Source organism: Aedes aegypti, chromosome 2, assembly GCF_002204515.2.
Source record: "Aedes aegypti strain LVP_AGWG chromosome 2, AaegL5.0 Primary Assembly, whole genome shotgun sequence".
NCBI classification, from domain to species: Eukaryota; Metazoa; Arthropoda; class Insecta; order Diptera; family Culicidae; genus Aedes; species Aedes aegypti.
In genome coordinates this window covers 303,028,696-303,049,899 of record NC_035108.1, presented here as the reverse complement: position 1 = coordinate 303,049,899, position 21,204 = coordinate 303,028,696, and the positions used below count along the sequence as shown (strand labels likewise).

The window sequence follows — 21,204 nt, the reverse complement described above, 5'->3', positions numbered from 1 at the left end:
ATCGGGTACCATCCTGGCATATTCAGACATGTTCAGGGAGGTGTTGCAGAAGTGCCTTGACGAAGGTAACTTTCCAGGAACTGGTACTGCTGCAAAAGCCAGGGAAGTCACTGAGAGTTCCAGCCTCGTTTAGTCCCATTTGCCTGCTGGACGCGCTCGGAAAACTCCTGGAAAGAATCATCCTTAACAGGCTGACGAAGTGTACGGAGAGTGAGCGCAGGCTGTCGCAAATGCAGTTTGGATTCCGCAAAGGCTTATAGACGGTAGACGCAATTCGAGTAGTACTCGAGTGTGCTGAAAAGACGTCGAAGTAGAAACGAAGAGGAGATCGATACTGCGCCGTGGTCACGATAGATGTGAAAAACGTATTCAACAGCGCCAGCTGGGAGGCCATTGCCCCGGCACCGCACAGAATGTAAGTTCCCGACTATCTGTGCAAGATCCTGAAGAGCTAATTCCAGAGCAAAATCCTGGTGTACGAAACAAATGAAGGGCAAAAGTAAATGCAAGTGACAGCGGGCGTCTCTCAAGGTTCTATTATCAATCCAACTCTTCGGAACGGGATGTACGAAGGAGTCTTGACACTGCGACTAACCAGGAAGGTTATATATTGAAAATTGTTGGTTTTGCGGATGATGTGTCACTAATGGGCGAGACGCTGGAAGAAGTGGAGATGTCAGTGATGGAAACAACGCAATCGAGGGCTGGATGAGCGGAGTCAAACTGCAGATAGCTCACAACAAAACAGAGGCACTGCAAGGCGATTCAACAGATGGAGGTGACCGTCGGTAGGTATGTAATTTCATCGATGCGCGTGTTGAAGCAACTGGGAGTAATGATCGACGATCGGCTGAATTTCAACAGCCACGTTTATTACGCATGCGAAAGGTCCGAGAAGGCAATGAACGCAATAGGGATAATTATGCCAAACTTGAACGGTCCAAGCAGCAGTACTAGTCGTCTGCTAGCTAACGTCTCGTCATCGATACTGAGGTATAGAGTTGCCCAGACTGCCCAAACATCGAGGAGACATCGCAACATGTAGTTTATGACTGTCCAAGATACGCGGAAGTACGGAACGAAATGCTGCTAGAAAGAAGCGACGGAGATTTTAACCCCGACAACATTGTGCAGTAAATGTGTCAACACGTAAGTACGTGGCACGGGGTTGAACAGAAAAAAAACGCATATCATGTCGTCGCTGCAACAGAAATGGCGAGAAGACAAGAGGGCGTCGGGCCGCGATCGAAGTAGGCTAGACCCTCCGTATGGTATACGTAGTATCGGTGATGGGTAGTCGGGGCACCTGCGAACCGGAAGCCTTCGTCCACCGGAATCGCAGGACTGACCACGGCACCATCGAGTCAGAGTAGGCTCCGCCGGGGACTATTCTGAGTAGTCCGTAGCGAGTCACCGAGCTTGAGTCGTCAGAGCGCTAGTGAACCGAAAGCAATCCTCCAACCGGAATTGCAGGGCCGACTTCGGCACTCTACCGGTCAACAACAGAATAAGAACAACGCGTAACGTTACCGGTTTCAGGAGATATTCATCCATCAAGGAACCCTACATCGGAGTAGGCTAGCTTCACCATGGGGAACTACGCTGAGTAGTATCGATCACGACAAATCCCCAGCTTAGGGTCGTTGGGGCGCTTGTGTACCGGAAGTTACCCCTCAATTGGAATCGCAAGATTGACCTCGGCATCCAACTGGTCCGCCCGAAGAGCATGACAAGCTGCACTGTAAAGTCCAGAGAACCAACAAGCGCAAGACCATCTATCATAAAAAGTCTCACATGACCCAGGCGTGTGGCCGGCCCCAAAATGTAAGTGACGGAGCAGAGACAAATTGCAGCCAGAGCGAATAGAGTCAGAGGTGACGAAATGGCGTAGAGGCATCAACAAACCCTCAGTCCCCTGAAGTAATACCATGAGGTAGTGCCGGGGGGACATCGGACTTGTAGCCAAAGCTCCCTACACTAGGGTGATATCGCCGGCGAAGCCAACAATCTTAACACCCGTCGGGTCCAGGATCGAGCCTTGAGGTATTCCCACGGTAATTCGATCGTTCTTTTGACCCTCCTGTATCATACAGTAGAATCCTACCATTAACGTAGCTTTTTTAGAAGTTTACACAACTGCACCGGTACCTTGAGGCGATGAAGTGCGTGGGCTATCGCTTCCGACATTGCGCTGTTGAACACATTCTTCACATGCAGAGTGACAACCACACAATAAGGGATGCCACACCTTCTATGCTCGATTTCCACCTCTGCTTTCTGAATGACCGATTGGATAGCGTCCAGAGTAGATCTTATCTGGTCCAAATCCCTTTACAAGGTATCAATGGTGGAAAAGTTTAAAGGTAACCACACCATCTACCAGAGCTATCTACTCGAAGTTGGAGCAGCCTTTATAGCGATAGGCGTGTGGCACGATAGAATAGGTCTTTTCACGAGACGTTTCAAATCAGCTGATCTTGAAGCACTTTGACAGTTCTTCTATGGAAATAACAGACGTGTATATATGTCGGACCTATCCCATGAAAAGGCCTATGTTCGAGTTGACGATCACAGGCTGCTACTTCAACTTTAGTACAATTATTCAGCTATTCCATGAAAAACCGATCTAGTGGGTCACCGAATTCCGTAAAAAATTGCTATTTTGTTTTTTATCCGAAATAAGGAAAAACATGGTTTTGGATTTTTTGATTAGAAAAGTATATAATTTTATAAACATTGTTTTTTTACATGAACAAATAAAAATAAAAACATTTCCGTTTATTCGTGTTTTGAAGGCCTTGGGACAAAAGGGGCTATTGCTGTTCTCATTTTTTCTTTAAAGTTCAGAAACGCTTACGTAAAATTTTTAGCAATGTATGTTTTTTAGTTTTTGAGATATATTTTTTTGAAAATAAAAAATAAGTTTTTTTTTTTAACGGCATACACTGTAAGTCTCATCGCATTAGATTTTTAATTAAAAAAAATAATTTTTGAATAGCTCAACCGATTTCCAATCTTTTTTATGGAATAAAAGCTTAAGATTTCAGCTTTTCAGAAAAAAATTAAAACCCTGAAAAAAAGTTATCATGAAAATATATAAAAAAATTTCAGATTTTTAGGAAATTTTTATATATTTTCATGTAAAAACATTTTTTTTCAGGGTTCTATATTTATTTTAAAGTTGAAATTTGAAGCTTTCATTCCATAAAAAAGTATTGGAAGTCGGTTGAGCTGTTCAAAAGCTATGTTTTTTTAATAATAAATCTTTTGCGCTGACGCCTACAGTGTGTGCCGATGAAAAATGACTGATTTTTTTATTTTCAAAAAAATATATCGTAAAAGATACATCGCTGAAAATTTGATAGTAAACGTATAAGTTTCTGAACTTTCAAGAGAAAATGAGAACAGAAATAGCCCCTTTTGTCCCAAAGCCTTCAAAACACGAAAAAAGGAAATTTTCGATTTTTTTTGTCATGTAGAAACACAATTTTTGTGAAATTATATACTTTTCTTGAAAAGTCAAAATCTTTAGTTTTCATTTCGTCCAAGAAAATTGAAAATCGGTCGAACGGTTCAAAAGTTATAATTTTTTTAAAAATAATTTTTTTTTGCAAAATCGCGATTTTTCTATCACCCTATTTCGGAAATGGTCACCCTAATCAAAAAATCCAAAACCTCGTGTACCCTTATTTCGGGCAAGGAACAAAATAGCAAATTATCACGGAATTCGGTGACTTACTAGACCGGTTTTTCATGGAATGGCTGTATTTATAGCTTCTACTTTGCAGCCCAGTCTTCCGTATTCGAGCACGTGGAGTTTACCAAGGCGGGTAGAATAACAAATTACCTTCCGATTGATGGACGACACTTCTCCGTCATTATCAACGGTGGTGCTAATGCATACTACAGCGCATACGCACAGTAAATCGAGGCAACGTAACCAGAAGATGTTGAGCTTGATGAAGTTTGCGGACTGTTGGAGTACAATAAAAGCAGACATCAACGATTCGGTCATCAGCGATGGAAGCAATTTCGGGTGTAGAAAGAGTCGACGGAACGATTGGTTCGACGAGGATTGCAAGCAGAGAAGAGATGAGAAGAAGCATGGGCGATCATGGTGTAGCAAGCAACCCGGCAGAATGTGGAACAATATTGATCTGGAGGAATCAGAGTACGAGGATTTGGCTCAGCTGTGCCAGTCTCAAGATACGTAGCGTCTCTTCGAGCAGCTCAACAGATCCTGTAAAGGCTTCGTGTTACGCATTTCTGGCAGAAATATGGATGGGAGTATCTTGACGGACGAACTTGAGGTGATCAAAAAGTGGAAGAAGCTTTTTTATAAACATCTGAATAGTCAATATTGCACTAGAAGGTGTTGTGCGGAAAGCCTAGATGAACAGCCGAGGAACGATATTTGACAGATCTATTCATTCATCCATTCATTCATGCAAATTCTTGCTAGTGTATAGGAGAACGGTATGTGGCGGCAAATGATGAATCACGAGTGTGCTCAACTCTACGGTGAACGGAACATTCAAAAGGTGGCAAAAATTTGAAGGTTACGATGGACATGCTATGCTGTAAGATGGCGTTGGCACAAGATACAATAAATTGAATGGGTTTAAAGGTGTAGGATACTCACCAATCCCCAAGGTCCGGCAAACCATTCACCAAATTCGCACGCTCGATTGCTGGTGCATTCTCTGGTCGTATCCGGGGTAAACCGCAGGTCACACCGCTCCGAGTTGGTCGAAGAACTGCGATCGCAGAAGATGGATCTCGTTTGCAGTCCAACGCCGCACGTGGCCGAGCACCGTTGACTCCAATCGGCAGTCAACCAAATGCCGGTCTTCTTCGATTCCACCTGCTGACTTATTCTGCTGGAGTCCAAACTGGTACGGCCGTATCCGTTGGTAATTTGCATGTCGTTCTGAGTGTTATGTCCATTGTGATGATTGTTGCCGTTATGGTGATGATGGTGGTGGTTGACAACGGTGGGTGGCTTCCTAACCTTTGCAGGCGATTTCGGGTGCTTTACGCACTCGCATTTCTCACTCGCCGGTGGCTGTTCTTCCATACAAGCTCCACTGTTCACCTGAATGACGATACCGGATATCAGCTCCTGAACGCATTTGACTTCGCGAGTCTTGTACGCTTCATCATCGGTGGTCACATCTTCGCAGTTGCACTCGCTCCACTCGGAAAGCTTCCAGTAAGCCGGACAAGGTTGCGTATTGCATCGCAGTAGATGATCGTTCAGTACCGGTTGCGCAAGATGAGCGCAGCGCTTGGGAGAGAACACTCGAGTAGGAGCTTCACGAACACACTTTATGACCGGCTGTTGAACTCCGCCTCCGCAGGATTTACTGCAAGCGCCGAATCCGATCACTTTCCAGAGGAACTTCCGTTTGCGAAGTGGCTTCGTTGTACTCGACGGCAGCGTATTGTTCAAAATGATTCGTTGCTTCGGCACTCGGAAGCTGGCCTTCTCGGTGATATCGTTGGTAAGACCTATCATGTAGAAAAAACGAACGATTTGACTAATATTCATATTCTAAATTGATCAGTGTCACATTACCATCAACTCTGTTGTCCTCGCCGGAATCCAGAATGGGGTTCGTATTGATCGGCATCAGATATTCGTACTTGATTCCGGGGTTCGGTTGTTGCGACAGAACATACAGCTCAATCGCTTCCGTGGTGGGCCCAGGAGAGGTGATCCACTCGGTGACGCCCTCGATTTTGCGGAAACTACTGACGGACCCATTGTTGAGACTGTCCACCCGGCGGTATTCGAAAGTGGTTCCAGCGCCTTGGTAAAACCCGCTCAACGATATGGTGTAGTCACCGTTGATGATGAACCGCTGATGTTCGACCGTTTTCAAAGCTGAGGAATAGAATTAGAAGGATGAAGATTATGAGTAATGGAGTAACATGTTGGTACCTTCTGGTTAACAATATATTGGTTCTTTGATATATTTATCATATTTAACCTCCTGTTCGGCTATCACATGTAGCAAACGAGCTATTGGAAAGTTGTCAAACCGGAACTTGGGAAGTTAACAACCTGGAAGTTACTAGGTCGGAACATTCGTGAAAAGGCTTTCGCAAATGCCTTGAATAACAGCCCCCCATGTATTGATTTCAAAGCGTAGAATTATGGAAAATTATGAACGCTGATAAAAACGATAATGGTGTGCAGAACTGTGTGAAGAATTCAGGTGAACACTTCATTTCGTTTGAATCTCATCGAGGACTACGACTAGGACTGTTCAATATTGCGACATAAGTTGTTTTACCGGGTGTAACAGCCAATTAACGATTATCGTCAGATCCAGTAAATTTGTTTGCTTCGTCGATTATACAGTCCCATGCAAAAGTTTAGGTTCACACCCTAAAAACATACAAAATGTTTTGTCCATATTCCAGGGATTATACGTCCAATTGGAACTCCCAATGGCTCATTCGAAGGACAATGAGTTAATCTTAGCTCGTAGGTATTTTGACAAACACTTTTTCAATTTTGTTTTCTAATTTTTTACTTGAAGTCGTGACCTTTTTCTAAAATTAAACTGAAAAAACATGGCTCAACATTGGATAGACCCAAGGATAGACCAAACTTTTGAACCGGTTGTTCATTAGAACCGCAATCTCATAATCTTTAATGGGCACCGGCCAAATTTTCAGACAAATAGAAAGAAAAATAATATTAGTATTTTACTGTTCGAAAAAGCTAGAACTAGGGCTGCTTCTGAAGCTTACCGCTAAAGTTTTTAATTGGCTAATAATTCTACTGCATTCTGTGAACTGCCCGCAATATCATTTCTCAAATACATATTTTCCCATTTCCGGTGATTCCCCAAGCGGGAAATGGGAAAATATCTCCCCTACCAGGAGGCCCCGGCTATCCATAGCAACATTTGAATTCTCCACAATGGAACAACGGAATATCGATCAACGATAGGCCCACCGAAAGCGCATTCCACAGCATGATCCCAACACAAACAACAGCTGTTGGCGCTCGCTGATGGCAAACAGTGGAAAACCTTGACCACGGACACATGCCGGTCTCGTCTATGCTCATCTTGATGAATGGTTGGTTTATCCATCACCATTCGCAAAACCGGGCCCGGAATCTAAATCACTTTCGTTCCCGTTGTGGGGCGAGAATTTTCGGCATGCGTTTAATAGCCGGACTCCGACTGCGTACAGAATTTCGGCTGCATCGTCCTCCGCGAACCGGACACATGCCACGTGTTGGAATAAATATTTATCCAATTTTCGACGCATAGAAACAAAAGCATACTATTTCGGTGCTCGTTCACCTAAATGTCTGGCGCACCGTTGATGCTGTTTTCGTTTGCATGAGTTTTCGAAAAACCTTTTAGAAGGTCACATCTATGATTATGCAAAAAGAAGGGTGAATTTCTAAGTTCACTACTTCCTTCCATAAATTTGGGTTTTAAATAATCAGTACGAAGTTTTAGACACATTTTCCTAGCAACATATTGAAGCCTCTAGCTCAGGCTCTTCGATTTAGGTGGAGATGTAAAAATGCCGCAAATCGTGGTCAGTGTTTCCGAATTCGCTGTATTTCGAAGACTTTAGACTCCGTTAGGAGAATGAGTTTTTTTACCAGTTGTGCACAAAATTGTACAAAAAAAATCTCTTTTAACAAGATTTCAAAAACTTTCATATCGTTTTTCATATAAGTTGTTAAATATGTCAGAATTCGAGTTTTTGCTTAATATGGCAAATGACTATATCAAAACTAATTTTGGTGAAATTATTAGCGAAAGGAACTTACGGTAATAAAATAATATCGTGAATCCGGTTGAGCGTAAATATATCATGAATCATATCTCCAACCAAAGGTGACTTCCGGATCCTTACCTTATCCCAATAAACCAATATATTTTTCATGGCAACTGTGGAGATTATTTGATCTGTAGTAACAAATTTTATATTACCAATATTTCTCCCCATACCTAATTATCGTAAGGATGTGGTCAGCACCGTTATTGCTTTTTATATTTTGAGCTCTTGATTTGTGCACACTGAGATTGGTTAACCTTAAGCCCCACTTATTGGATTTCTGTAAAACTACGATTGGTCTGTTCAATAACGGAGTAGCAAATGTGCATTGCACTGTCATATATGCATAGTTAGCTCCTGCATTGCCATGTTCATGTTAAAATATGCATTATTTTTATGTGTCCGGGCATAGACGGAAAATAAGTTCACTTAGCTCATACGAGACAACTAGTAGAAATAAATTTAAGGTGAAACAACTTGGAATTCATCTTCAAGTTTTCTAGAATCTCTAGATTCTCTAAATTCATCTAGAAGTTTTCAAGGCATAAATCTCACAAAATACGCAACTAACAGCACTGTCATTACTATTTTAGTTTTTTTTTTTCACTGATCGAGGAATTACTAAGGACTGTTCATTTTATAAAGTGGATACCTTGTGCATGCTGTATGAAATTTTAATCGATTTTTTGCACATCGTTCGACTAGTATTGTACAATTTTGTGATAATAAAATTCTCCAAAATAATGAAATTTCACACGAATATGGAACAACGATTAGAACGGGCGATTTTTGGAGGTTATCAAAATCAATTTATATTTTTTATTTTCAAAAAGGCTTGTTCTTCAAAAGCATCATCAATCAGAAGCCTGATGGAAAAAATCAAGTTATTTTTGGAGCAACAATTTTACAGATATAATAAAATTATTTTTCCCGTATAATTTTAAAGATAAATATTGGTAGATTGGTAGATAGATATAAGTAGAATTTTAAGGTTAAAAATACGTCCTGACGGAAGTGCTAATATAGTATTAATATGAAAAATAATTTACGCCTCCATAGAGTTACTTATTAGGTCCCCACGTCACATTTAAAGCACAATAGAAACACAATTGCTTTATTTTAGACCTATCAAAGTACATTGACAATCATCAAAATTGGCAACTTTGCTGTAATAAAATCGATTTTATTTTCCAAATATTATTTTCATAATATGTTATTCTGAGATTACCAATTGAAAAATTCGATTTTTTTCGTTCAGTTTACAATTTGCTGTAGATCGATAAATATGCGTACATGATTTTAAAATTTATGAGACTTTTTAGTAAAACTACCATAAATAGTAAAATTTATGCTTAAGACTGTGGTTTAAACTCACGATTTAGCTCTAGTTTATACAAATATAGTTTTTTTCAGTAATCCAAACTAGTTTTGGACACGCTTTTTACTTTTCTCTTTTGTTGGGAGTGAAAGGATGGTGTATCAGCAAATTTGGCCATAAATGGGTAAATCACTAAAGTTATCCAATGTCAGAGAATGGTGGAATATAATAGATTTTTTCAAAGCTATACCTTTAGTATAACAGTAAAGGATACAAAAATACAATTTGTTCATGAAAATTATGATTTTTGTTTCGCGAAAAATAATGTTAAACTATGACGAACAGCTTTTCTTAGGAGTTTTTGGAAAACTATTTAGCTCTTCAATCAAAAGCATTTTCTAAGATTTTATATTTATATAGCATTGTAGAATAATAGTTCAAACAGAAAATCGATTACGATTTTATCAATAAATGAAAATATATAGCATAAACAAAGTGTCCACTTTATAAAATGAACAGTCCTTATTCCTTTCATTTAGTGCTTTTGAAAGTGTGATTAGGAGCGTAAGTCGGCCATTGTGACGGCCATATTTGGAATCAGAGATGTTTCACTTTAAATCAATACTGCAGAATGAAATATGTGTTTATGCAAGCTTCATATGAATTGGTTGGTATTTTAAGTACATTTATAGACAATTGTTACACAATATTTTATATTGTGTCTAATGATGGATCTGGACTTTTAAGTAATGCTACGCAAAACCAAAACTTCTTCAGAAGCCAATGCTATCGAAATTTTGGTATATTGCCAAAATTTCAATCGCATGAGGAGTGCATTAAAAATGAAAGAAATTTATAAAATAATAGTAACTTCATCCTTCTCGGTTGTTTTGGGTACTGAAACTAATTGGAACGAAAAAATAGGAGTGAAGAGGTTTTTGTTAACGATTTTAATATACACTAATAGGCAAAATAAAGTGCCCACACTACCAGTTTTCGAATTTCTTTCATTGATTTGGTTCAAATTAAAGTTAATAAACTTAAATCTTTTTTGATATTTTATTTTTGATATTCTTTTAAAGTTACACTTACGAAATTTTAATAAAAATAGAGTTTTACTCAAAGAAAAAGAAAATCAATTTGTATTAAGAAAAAATAAGTGCCCACTTCTTTTTTGACCCCAGAAAAGATGATTTAAGAAAAAAAAAGCAATTTAATAGTTAATGTGTCCTCCTTTGGCCTTAAGGACATGCTGAAGGGGCTTCGGCATGCTTTTCACCAGGTTTTGTAGGTGTTGTGGATCTAGTTCTTCACAGGCGCGCTCCAAGGCTTCAAAATAATTATTTTTGTTGGTAACACCAGTTTTGTCAACTCTGGCATCGAGAATCGCCCACAAATTCTCGATGGGATTGAGGTCTGGGCTTTGTGAAGGCCATTCCAGCGGTTTAATCCGACAAAACCGGAAGAAAGACTTGGTCTTCTTGGCAGTATGCTTCGGGTCGTTGTTCTGCTGAAACATTTTTCTCCAAATATTTTGATCGGGAAACGCAGAATAGTATATTATGAAAACAACACGTGGAAAAAAATAGATTTTATTGCAGCAGTGTTGCCAATTTTGATGATTGTCATTTTGCTTTGAATGGCTTTCTGACAATATCACATTTGTTCTTCTGTTGTTCTTTAAATGTGAGGTGCTGACTAAATAAACAACTCTATAATGACGTAGGTTATTTTCTATATTAATACCAAATTTGTTCTTCCGTCAGGACGTACTTTGAACCTAAAAAATAGTGAAAAAATGATTGTATAATATCTGGTAAAATGTTGCTCCAAGAATAACTTGATATTTTGCAGCAGGCTTTTGATTGATGATGATTTCGAAGAACAAGCCTTTTTGAAAATAAAATTAAAAGATTGTCGAATTTTCCAGAAAATTTCTAATAATCATAGATTTTGATAGCATCCAGAAATCGACCATTTTAAGGCGAAGAAGGCTGGCATTGAAATTTGTTCGCGTCGTTAATGATTGTTGCTAATTCATCTCACGATTTCGAATAAAAGAAAATCAGTTTTGGTTTTGCATCGAATCAGATGAAAAACTATCAGCATACTTTATGCATGTTAGCGCGTACAGTGATACTTTTACAAGTCAATAAAAATTATCAAGACTAAGTTTTATCACTTTGAAATGCAAGCTGAAAAGTCATCATTGTTACCAAAACGAATGACGGGCTATTATCATAATATTGTACAACATTTGTCGAACGATATAAAGAAAACCGATTGCAATTTCATTGAGAAATTAAAAAGATATTGCATGTACAAGGTGTCCACTTTATAAAATGCACAGTCCGTAGTCTACAATTGATTGACGAAATAAAATAAATAAATAAATAAATTAAATTAAAATGTTTTACACCTCAACAAGTCAGGGTCTTTCTATTTTGGCCATTTTTATAAGAAAACAATTTGATTGGCCGAAGTTTAAAATGTGGCTGAAACTAGTTCTGGTGGCCTATATTACCCAAGGCGATTTTATGCGAAAATAAGGTGTATGCTCAGTTCCGATATTTTGCATGCATAATATTTTTTTTTGCAAAAAGTGAAGTGTTAAAGTTCAATTTGTAGTTTTTTCATAATAAATATATTCAAAGCTTTCATTTGGCGTATTTGGCGAGTGCTCTGTAATAATCCCTTCCATATATTAAAAAAAAGTGTGAAGTATATGTAGGGCTTTCCATATTTTATTAAAAATATTTTCTCTTAGGTGGCCAAAACCGGTGCTTTCACCCTAGTGTAATTCCCCGACTCCGACTGAAAAAATATACCCAAGTAACACAACATGTCCCATATAAATCACAATGACTTCAATATGACTAATGAGAATGTTCTGTTTCATAGCGAAAAAACTGGAATTCATACTTATATATGACTGGAAAAGCGCAGAAGGTGGAGCTTGTGCAACATATTTTTGTTGTCAAAATTATGTATCATATGGATTTAGGTATACATAATTATGAATTATACTTTGTCCAACAAACCATTAACGCAACAAAATACTGAGAACATTTGGTAGTGGTCGACAATAAAAAATGTAAAAGTGCAAACATTGACAAGCCTTCATTTTTGATTGCATAACTGTTATTTAACACTAAAATAATAAGCGAATCAAAAATTATGGTGAAATATGTATGCACATTTACTTCGAAAAAATCAATTCGCTCTTATAAATCGCTCAATATACATTTTTCGACATCAAGCCAAGTAAATATTTCCAAAAAGGAATCATCACATTTTGCAAATTAGTTCATTATTTTGTTTTCTAATAATACACTGAACTTTTACTAAACTATTATTACTATTTTCAAAGCTTCAAAACAAAAATCTCATCGTTATGGTAAATATTCAAAATTAAATTAAAAATTAAATATGGTCCCCTTAGACACACTGTATGACGAGTGTTTTGGGAAAGACGAAAATTTCATTGCCAATCATTTGCCATTGTTTCATTCAAGGCAGTGAAAAGTTTTCAGGGACAACTAGTGTGATCATAAATTTACAGTGTGATATAAGTTTGATAAATCACTTGACTATGACAGCATAAATGGAAGTTGTAGCATGGAAGTTGCTTCTCAAATCTTACGAACCGTTGTTGATTTGTACCCGAAATAAAATAGTCTAATCAGGTTATTACCAAAAACTATTCCGACAAACTTTATGACAAATATCCCGGGAAATCCCGGGATTTAAAAAATCCCGGATCCCGGGATATTTTCTAAATTCCCGGGATTTCCCGAAATAGCACTATGGATGGTTTCCATATAGACTAGCGGCCAAAAATATGTTTGCCTTCTCATGTGAAATGTACAAGTTATATAAAGCAAATTAGTTGTTTTGTTTAAAAAAAAAACAAGTTTTTGAGACAAACTTTTGGAATAAACCTATAGTGAAATAATGAGTTTTGATACTAACATGCATATAGACCATTTGTGCGTTAAACGCTGCGAAAACCATTAGAAATATTAGGACTCACATGATTATGATAAAATGAATCATATTGCAATGTTCAATTATTTTCTGAAAAAGTCTATAGCTGTTATCTAAGGAATATTGTTAAAAATGCTGAAAACATTAAAAAAAGCTCTAAATGAAAAAAGTGAAAATTTGTGCAGCTAAAATGTTCGCTACCGTAATTTCGGGTGAAATTGATCATTTTTCACTGCTTTCTTGGTATGTTTTCTAAAATGTTATCAATACCACACAACTAAATGCAGTAAAACAAGTACGACGGTGAACCTCATTGGCTCATGCACCGAAATTTTCTAACAAATGTGATGTTAGTGCTAAAAATCAGCTCCAAAATTAAAAATTGGGGAATCCCGTTTCGGGGTGAAATTGATCACTTGTCAATGTGATTATTGTTAGTTTTGAAATTAACTTTACATACTTAATTTGGGCCTCCTGAATCCAAATATGCTTGCCAATTTCTTAACGAGACAATATTTATGGAAATAATCAATAATTAAATTTCAAGAATACCGCGAAAAACTCCTAAATGTAGGCAATGTCCAAAGGATTTCCCTACTTTGCAGCAGAAAATCAAATTTTTCAACAAAACAAGCAAATTGGTAAGAGTTTTGATAGTAAAATCTGTTTTGGAGATATATTATTAGCATCCTCACAAACTTTTAGGTTTACACCATGTCCAAATCCCTGTTAAGAACTAGAAGTTTATAGATGTCTATCAATTTCACACTAAACTTGATTCTGGAATTTTTAATTATTTTCATGGAAAAAAACATTCTGTGACATAAAAAAACTTCACTATACACAATTAGACATTATTTAAGAAAAATAACGTTTATTTACTATAGGTTGCAATGAATTTTTGCGCACTATTAGTGAGGAATAAAATCGCGTGACATGGTGATCAATTTCACCCTACTGATCAATTACACCCGAATTTACGGTACCCTTCAGTTTACATCTTGAAGTGCCCTTGGGCATAAACTTGGGACAAAAAAGTATGAGATGTGTAAACATTCAATAAAAACTCTAATATATTTTTTCATTGTATTCTTTACATTTACCCGAACTAAAATGCAAATTTATATTTCGATTTATCTTTTCAAGATAGTTTTTTAATAAGTTTTCAAACAGAGTATAAATATTTACATAAAATATTACGATTATGCATTATATTGCACTCAAAGTATACCTTGTATACAAAGTATACATTGAATTATCTATTTTTCTTAAAAACTCTAACTTTGACATATTGTATCAATGATATTACAAAAGATCTTGCTTTTATATTTCAGAAATACCTTAATAGAAGAGTTTACTACTGTGCATTGCGCGATTATTTATCGCGACGGCGATCTTTAAAACTTCTTAAAATGCTTGTAGATCGTCGCAGGTACTTCAAATCGTTTTGGTATCTTCTGCGTGATTATTCCTGATTGTCTAAGGCATGATCGCGCAGAAGACACCGAAACGGTTTGAAGTTTCTGCGGCGATCTACAAGCGTTTTTTAAGATAGTCGGTGCGAGAATTTTTCGCGCCACGCATAATATGTACTAATGTGAAAGAAGAGCCTATCAGAAACAGTCAGTTTTTCGATTATTGGCCACGCCCATGGTGGATAGCATGTTGAACTAGAAAATATTGTTGTATTATTTTCAAATCAAATGTTTTTCAATTTAAAATGTTTTGTGTCATACAAGCAGCTTGTTTTTCTGGTGACTGTTGATAATGTATGTGGGATTTTTAAAGTGAACACACCTAATGCACAGAAATGAAATTGGATAAAGTTGTGCTCTATATGAATTGTGTGAACTTGGTTGTTCAGTAGTTGAGTGCACACGATCGGTGCACGAATAAATAGATGAGTTTCGAAATGATGTTTCAGTTTCGTAATCCGAAAGTGTTTGCGGGTTAACTAGTTTAAAACTCCGGGAATCAACATGTATTCAAGTTATTGCAGCTTACTCAATAAGTGTTTTTAATGAGGTTTAAGGCCACTTATGCTTGAATTTGTTTTTTGTATGTTGGTAAAGTAATTTTCAATAAACTATAGCAGGTTTCTCAAACGGTGCAGGTTTCTCAACAAATGCTTTGGTGGTTGAAATTTTCATTTTATTAAAATTTTAACGATGCCATTTTACTTCCCCGTAACCGTTTAGTTTTCCCGGTGTTTTCCAAGGCTTACATGCCTGTGGGGCCCAGATAGCCGTAGCGGTAAACGCGCAGCTATTCAGCAAGACCAAGCTGAGGGTCGTGGGTTCGAATCCCACCAGTCGAGGATCTTTTCGGGTTGGAAATTTTCTCGACTTCCTAGGGCATAGAGTATCTTCGTACCTGCCACACGATATACGCATGCAAAAATGGTCATTGGCATAGTAATCTCTCAGTTAATAACTGTGGAAGTGCTCATAAGAACACTAAGCTGAGAAGCAGGCTTTGTCCCAGTGGGGACGTAATGCCAGAAAGAAGAAGACATGCCTGTGGCTGTCATCCCAATAATTTAAAAGCATGACAATTCCATATAACATACCAACGTAACAAAATGGCATGATTATAACACATGGTAAAATTTGAGAGTGATTGTTATCAGCTATACCTTTAGCATCACGATTAGAACAGGTTCGGTTATTATGAACCTGCTCTATAAAATTAAACATAGCTTCAATAACCGCTCCGACCGCTTTATAGTCGTTTGATTTTTGTCCCGGGATCCCGGGATTTTAAAAAATAAAATCCCGAATCCCGGGATTTTTTTGAGTCCGGAAAACAAGACCCTCTACAAATGACTATGAAGTGTTTTCTAAGTATTTATATTTTTTCCAACAATTTTTCACAAAAACACGTATGCCCTGCATGAACACAACTGTAAGCGAGTTAGGTAATTCCATTGAACGTTTTTCGTACTAAACAGTGGCAAACAACCACCACACTCTATTCATTCATATAAATTGATAAATCGGCATTTAGAGCATACCTTAAAAATAATAATTTACTCAAAACATTTGCTTAAAAGTATTCAGTGAACACCATATGGCGAATTTCTTAGCCGGCAGTGTATCATCTATGCTATCCAAAGTATTAAATGTCACTTTTGTTGCATTTGTTTTATAGACAACTAGAAAAACTTATATTTGACTGAAAATAAACATAATTTGTTTATTCAGAACATGTTTGAAAAGAGTATATATTATGATATACATGTAACATGAATATGACATATTGAGACTGTTTGTTTGTCGTACATGTCTAAAACAACCGAAATAAGACATATAACCAAATACATGTTTTGATAAACATAAGAAGACAAATCTCGGTTACTTTTTCAAATTGACGTAAGTAACTTTCATACGGTTTTGAGAAAACTTATTGAGAAGAATCACAAGCTGTCTTTTAAAACTGTTTTAAAATGAATCACTTTTTTTAACATTTTTTCGCCGTGTACATCGCTCAAATTTTGCATACAATCAGATCGCGATCAAAAACTAGGTAGTTTCTATTATGTTCAACAAAAATAATCATAACAAAATGATAAGCCTTTTCATACAGTTACTTTCGCCGTTTTTCTACCAGTGTAAAATCGGCTCAAGTAGTGTTTTGTTTTGATTCGTGGTTAAGTCACTTTGTCTCTCTATACAGCGGGGCGGCGAAAGTAATGGTTAGGTTGCGAAAGTTGAAAATCTTACTTTCGTCGTTTTGTAAATCCGCAAATTAAACGTTCTGAAAGTGAAAAATCTAGTGGGATAGGAGCGGAACATGTGGAATTTTGCCTGCGAAACACGTAGGATCAATAAAGTATGTTTATTCACTTTTTTTACTTGAGACTATTTGAATAAGTTTTCGAGAAATATAAAACATAATATGGTTGAAACATAGTAAACATAATTAGAACATTTTCAGCAAAATGGTAGATTTGTATTGCAAAACAAATTATATGCCTTAGTAGAACATGTCCATTCAAGTTCAATATTGAAAGGTTTAACGAAACAAAATAGCGACTTACGTGAGACATGACATGTTTCAAAAACTTTCTAGCAATCATTGTAGGACAAACTGTGTATTTTTAAATTTGGATTTATGTTTTCGGTGTTACTTGGGTAAATAGTGCATTGATCACACTATTATAGTCATGATTACATGTCACTCTGCTCTGTCGTGAGTCGCAAGTCAGCCCCATCTGCATTTTGGTCGAAATTGAGTTGAAATCAGTTTTCCAATGATCTTGATGAGTAACTTCCAATGATCTTTCAGCTAAAATAATGAGACAACACTTTTTGATGGATGAAATTAAGAAAAAACACCGAAGTCAAATTGTCCCATAATGAAAGGTAATCGCATGTCAGTCCAATTACATTCCATACCGTGTAACACAAACATGAATTGTGATTAGGTCATATTTATATTCTTCTCAGGAAAGTATCGTTGAAATTTGTAGGAATATGTTCAACACTTTTGAAATTTTGTGAATTTTTGTATGAAAAAAGAGTTTGAAAACTTATCAGTCAATTTTCTCTATGCCTACTTTTTACATATAGGACTGACTTGCGATTCACGGCAGTGTTCTGAATGCAATACAACTTGAAATGACCCATAATAGTAGGTGATTCTTAAAATGTTAGATTTAGAATCCGATAAGAAATTTCCTTTGATTTCCCTGGATGAATTTTCGGAGGTGTCCTTAGGAAAGGTTAAATATTGATGTCCGTGCCGTATTTCGAGATTTTAACGTAAAATTCGGATATTTTGTTCCCTCATACTGTCGCCTCTCCACATCTCTATATCGAAGGGACCATCAAGATAGGGCGAGATCGGGACAAAGAGAATTAATTTAATGAACACTAGATTGAAAATCACTCCGTTATTAGGAAAATAATAAACAAACAAACTTCATTTCGAGTTAACAAATAGTTCTAAATCGCTTTAATCTGGTCTAGTAACCTTTGATAATGTCATATCGACATATAGAGAGGAAATTGAGAACAAAAAATCAACAGGAATACATCGAGATACATAGATATCGAGATAAGGAGGATATCGAGATATGAAGAGAGAAATCGTATGCAGAATGAAGGGCCGAAGCAATCATCGACATAGGGAGATATATCGAGATGTAGAACATAGAGATGTGGAGAATCGACTGTAGACATTTTTAGATAAATCCCGGATCAAGAATGAATCATCTATAACCTGTGATATTTTGAAAACTATTTTTTAATATATAGTCAACGGGGTAATGAAATAATAAAGTAATTGTTAGGCCTGTTATATTATTTAATTATTAAATGTTGGCATTAAATTTGAATTAATTCGAAAATGACTTCTTCTAGAGAGGTGATCGTGATAATCATTATCGTTTAGAACAATTTCAAGATGCTTATTGTATCGACAAAACGTATTTACTTCGGCAAAAAATAAATTGGAAATCGACCAAAAGTTGTCCTTAAAAAAACTTTTTATTTCAAAATTTCCCCATCATGAAACATTGTACAGTGGACAAAGAATCAGTTTTACGCGGAAAGATGCATTTTGAACTTTAGAATGAAACATTACACGAAAACGGTCTTCCACAAAGTTGTTTGTATTAGTCAGGCTCTTTGTTTGGTGTTATTGAAAATTAGGGTGGTCTACATTTCCATAGAAATGGTGAAACTAACTTTGTTTCTAATTCTTGGAGGAATCCATGAATCGATGCCTAGAACAAAACCAGGAGTAATATAAGAAAACAACCCTGGCGAAATTCCTAGGGTAAATGATCTTGGATGAATTCGAAAATCAAAAATGTCTGGTCAAATCTTGGTCAAATTCTGGTATCTTCAGAATTTATGGAAATTTCAAATAAGGATTCTTGGAAGATTTCATAAATTCATGAAGTTATTCGTGGCAAGAATAATACCTCGAAGAGTTACTTAATGGAATGAGTTTTCCGACGAATACATACTCGAATTATTCGGAAAACGATATTAGGTGGCTCCTGAACGATTATTAGAGAGAAGGGCTTAAACAAATTCATGAGGAATATGTATAGGAATTTCTGTAGGTGTCATAAGTGGAATATTCAATACTTAAAGCAATTCTAGCACAACTTAAAGGGTTTCTTGTAAGCACCTGTAAACATTCTGGAAGGAGCTGATTCCTATAAGAATTTTTCTTTAAAAAAGACAATTTACACCGTCTTCAGCTCAAGGCTGCACAGACTGAACGATCACAAGCATTAGGCAACGGACAACACACGAAACACCCAGTAGCCCAATGATGATTTTTTTCGTTTGACGAAAAGTTTCCACCGACTGGAGCGGGAATCGAACCCACACTTCATTGCACAATGACGCCGCTAACCGCACGGTCACGAAGCCTACAGAAACTCTTGAAGCATCTTGGTGAGTTGGTTGAGGACTCTGAGAAAATTTCTTCGAGAATCCTAGAAATAATTTGAAACATCATCAGGAATATCAAGTGAAATCTTTAGCGGAATTTTGGAATAAATTTGTACCTTTTGAGAGTTTCTCAAGAATTTTTCAAATAGACAATTATTTTATAAATATGAATAACAGAAACAAGCTTCGAAAAAAATGAGATATTAAATTTATCTTCGTATCAAAGCAGTTAATTTAGAAAATATTTCCATCAGCCAATGGAGGGCCACGCCTCCCCGTGCATAAGAGTCAATAAATTAACTTGAATGCCGTGTTGACAAGCATTTTCTCATAACCGGTGGTGGATCATTGAAATTCGTGAGAAAGCACAGCTGTGTGAAATGTTTGATTGCTTTTCACACGAAAATAATGGGATCATTTTCCGCCCGAAATCTTGACCTCAACGAATGGGGGCGGTCAGCGTTGGCGCCAAAATGCCACACGGTGTGCGGCAATTTAGAGTGATGTACAATATGACACATGGAAGTTCGTGGACGACAGCAGATGCAAGTGTGACAGAACGCGTACCGGCATAACATGGAAGACAGTTCAAGATGTGCGTGATGTGGAGTGGATTTTAGTTAAGTATGCGGTAGCAGTTAAGTAGCTGTGTAGTCCCATTAGCGGCATCGTTCCTCAAGAATGTTATTATTCTATCACGCGCGCGATCTGCACGGTAAAAGGTGTAATAAACTAAAAATACACGTTGCTTATTACCGTGCTCATTGGGAAAGTTTTGGGGGCGTGAAACTGGGAGATGAAGATGAAAAGACGACCTTGTCCAAAGTCTGGTGGAAACATCTTGTGAACATAAATCATCCAGATGGACCTTCCTTGATGCGTGAGTGGAAATTTGATGGAGACCTCTTCAAACCGTGAGCAATTATCAAGGTTGAACGGGAAGTTTGCCTTTGTTTTGATTGACTGATGGATTTGGATGCTGGAAGGTGGGATCTAGCTAGTTTTATAAATAGTAAAATACAACAATACAACATCAGTGCACATGGGCGTAGCCAGAGAGGACAGGGGACCATGAACTCTCTTCGTGGCCAATAAAATAAAAAGATCAAGATCTGATTCGCTACGAGGGCTTATCATCTGTTCCAATTTTTCATATAATGTGTCCAGCATTCATATTTGTAAAGTAATTTCGTCATCATAGATTTTTTTGAAAAACTTTTTAAGCCCACTTAATAGTCAGACTTCTGCTAAAGGTCATACCAGAAATTGCTTGAAAGTTTTACCATTGCGGACTATAGATACAGATTTTTCGTAAGATCTTCCAAAAATCTGCTATGGAACGCAAAAGGTTCATGGCAGGTGTTTGTCAAGTTAACTTAAAAAGAATTGATTCCGAAATTTTTTTGAAGGTGTCTGATAAGAGTCAGTCCACATATTATCCACACATTCATCCTTGCATTCCTGTTTATGTTCCTTAAGACAGTTCATATTAAAATTTTAAAGATTTTTTTAAGTTTATTCCAGAAATCGTTCTTGGGAATTCTTTTGCATATTTTTAAAGAAATTTCTTCATGCATTCCCAATCAAGCTCAGTCAGAAATTACATCTTGAGATCCACTTTTGGAATTATATATGTTAATGAATCATTTTTTTTTTCAATTCAATGTAAAAGCC

General features: G+C 36.9%; 1 protein-coding gene across 1 annotated transcript in view; it reads right to left on the bottom strand.

Annotated features, from left to right (window-relative positions):
- LOC5574491 (A disintegrin and metalloproteinase with thrombospondin motifs 7) overlaps nucleotides 1-21,204 on the bottom strand; it is a 430,129-nt gene that overhangs the window by 3,131 nt on the left and 405,794 nt on the right. Inside the window, exons 7-8 of the mRNA XM_021839596.1 lie at nucleotides 5,579-5,887; nucleotides 4,643-5,511 (exon numbers count right to left, since the gene is read on the bottom strand). Of these exons, the coding sequence (XP_021695288.1) occupies nucleotides 4,643-5,511; nucleotides 5,579-5,887 (1,178 nt within the window). The remainder of the gene's footprint in view (nucleotides 1-4,642; nucleotides 5,512-5,578; nucleotides 5,888-21,204) is intronic.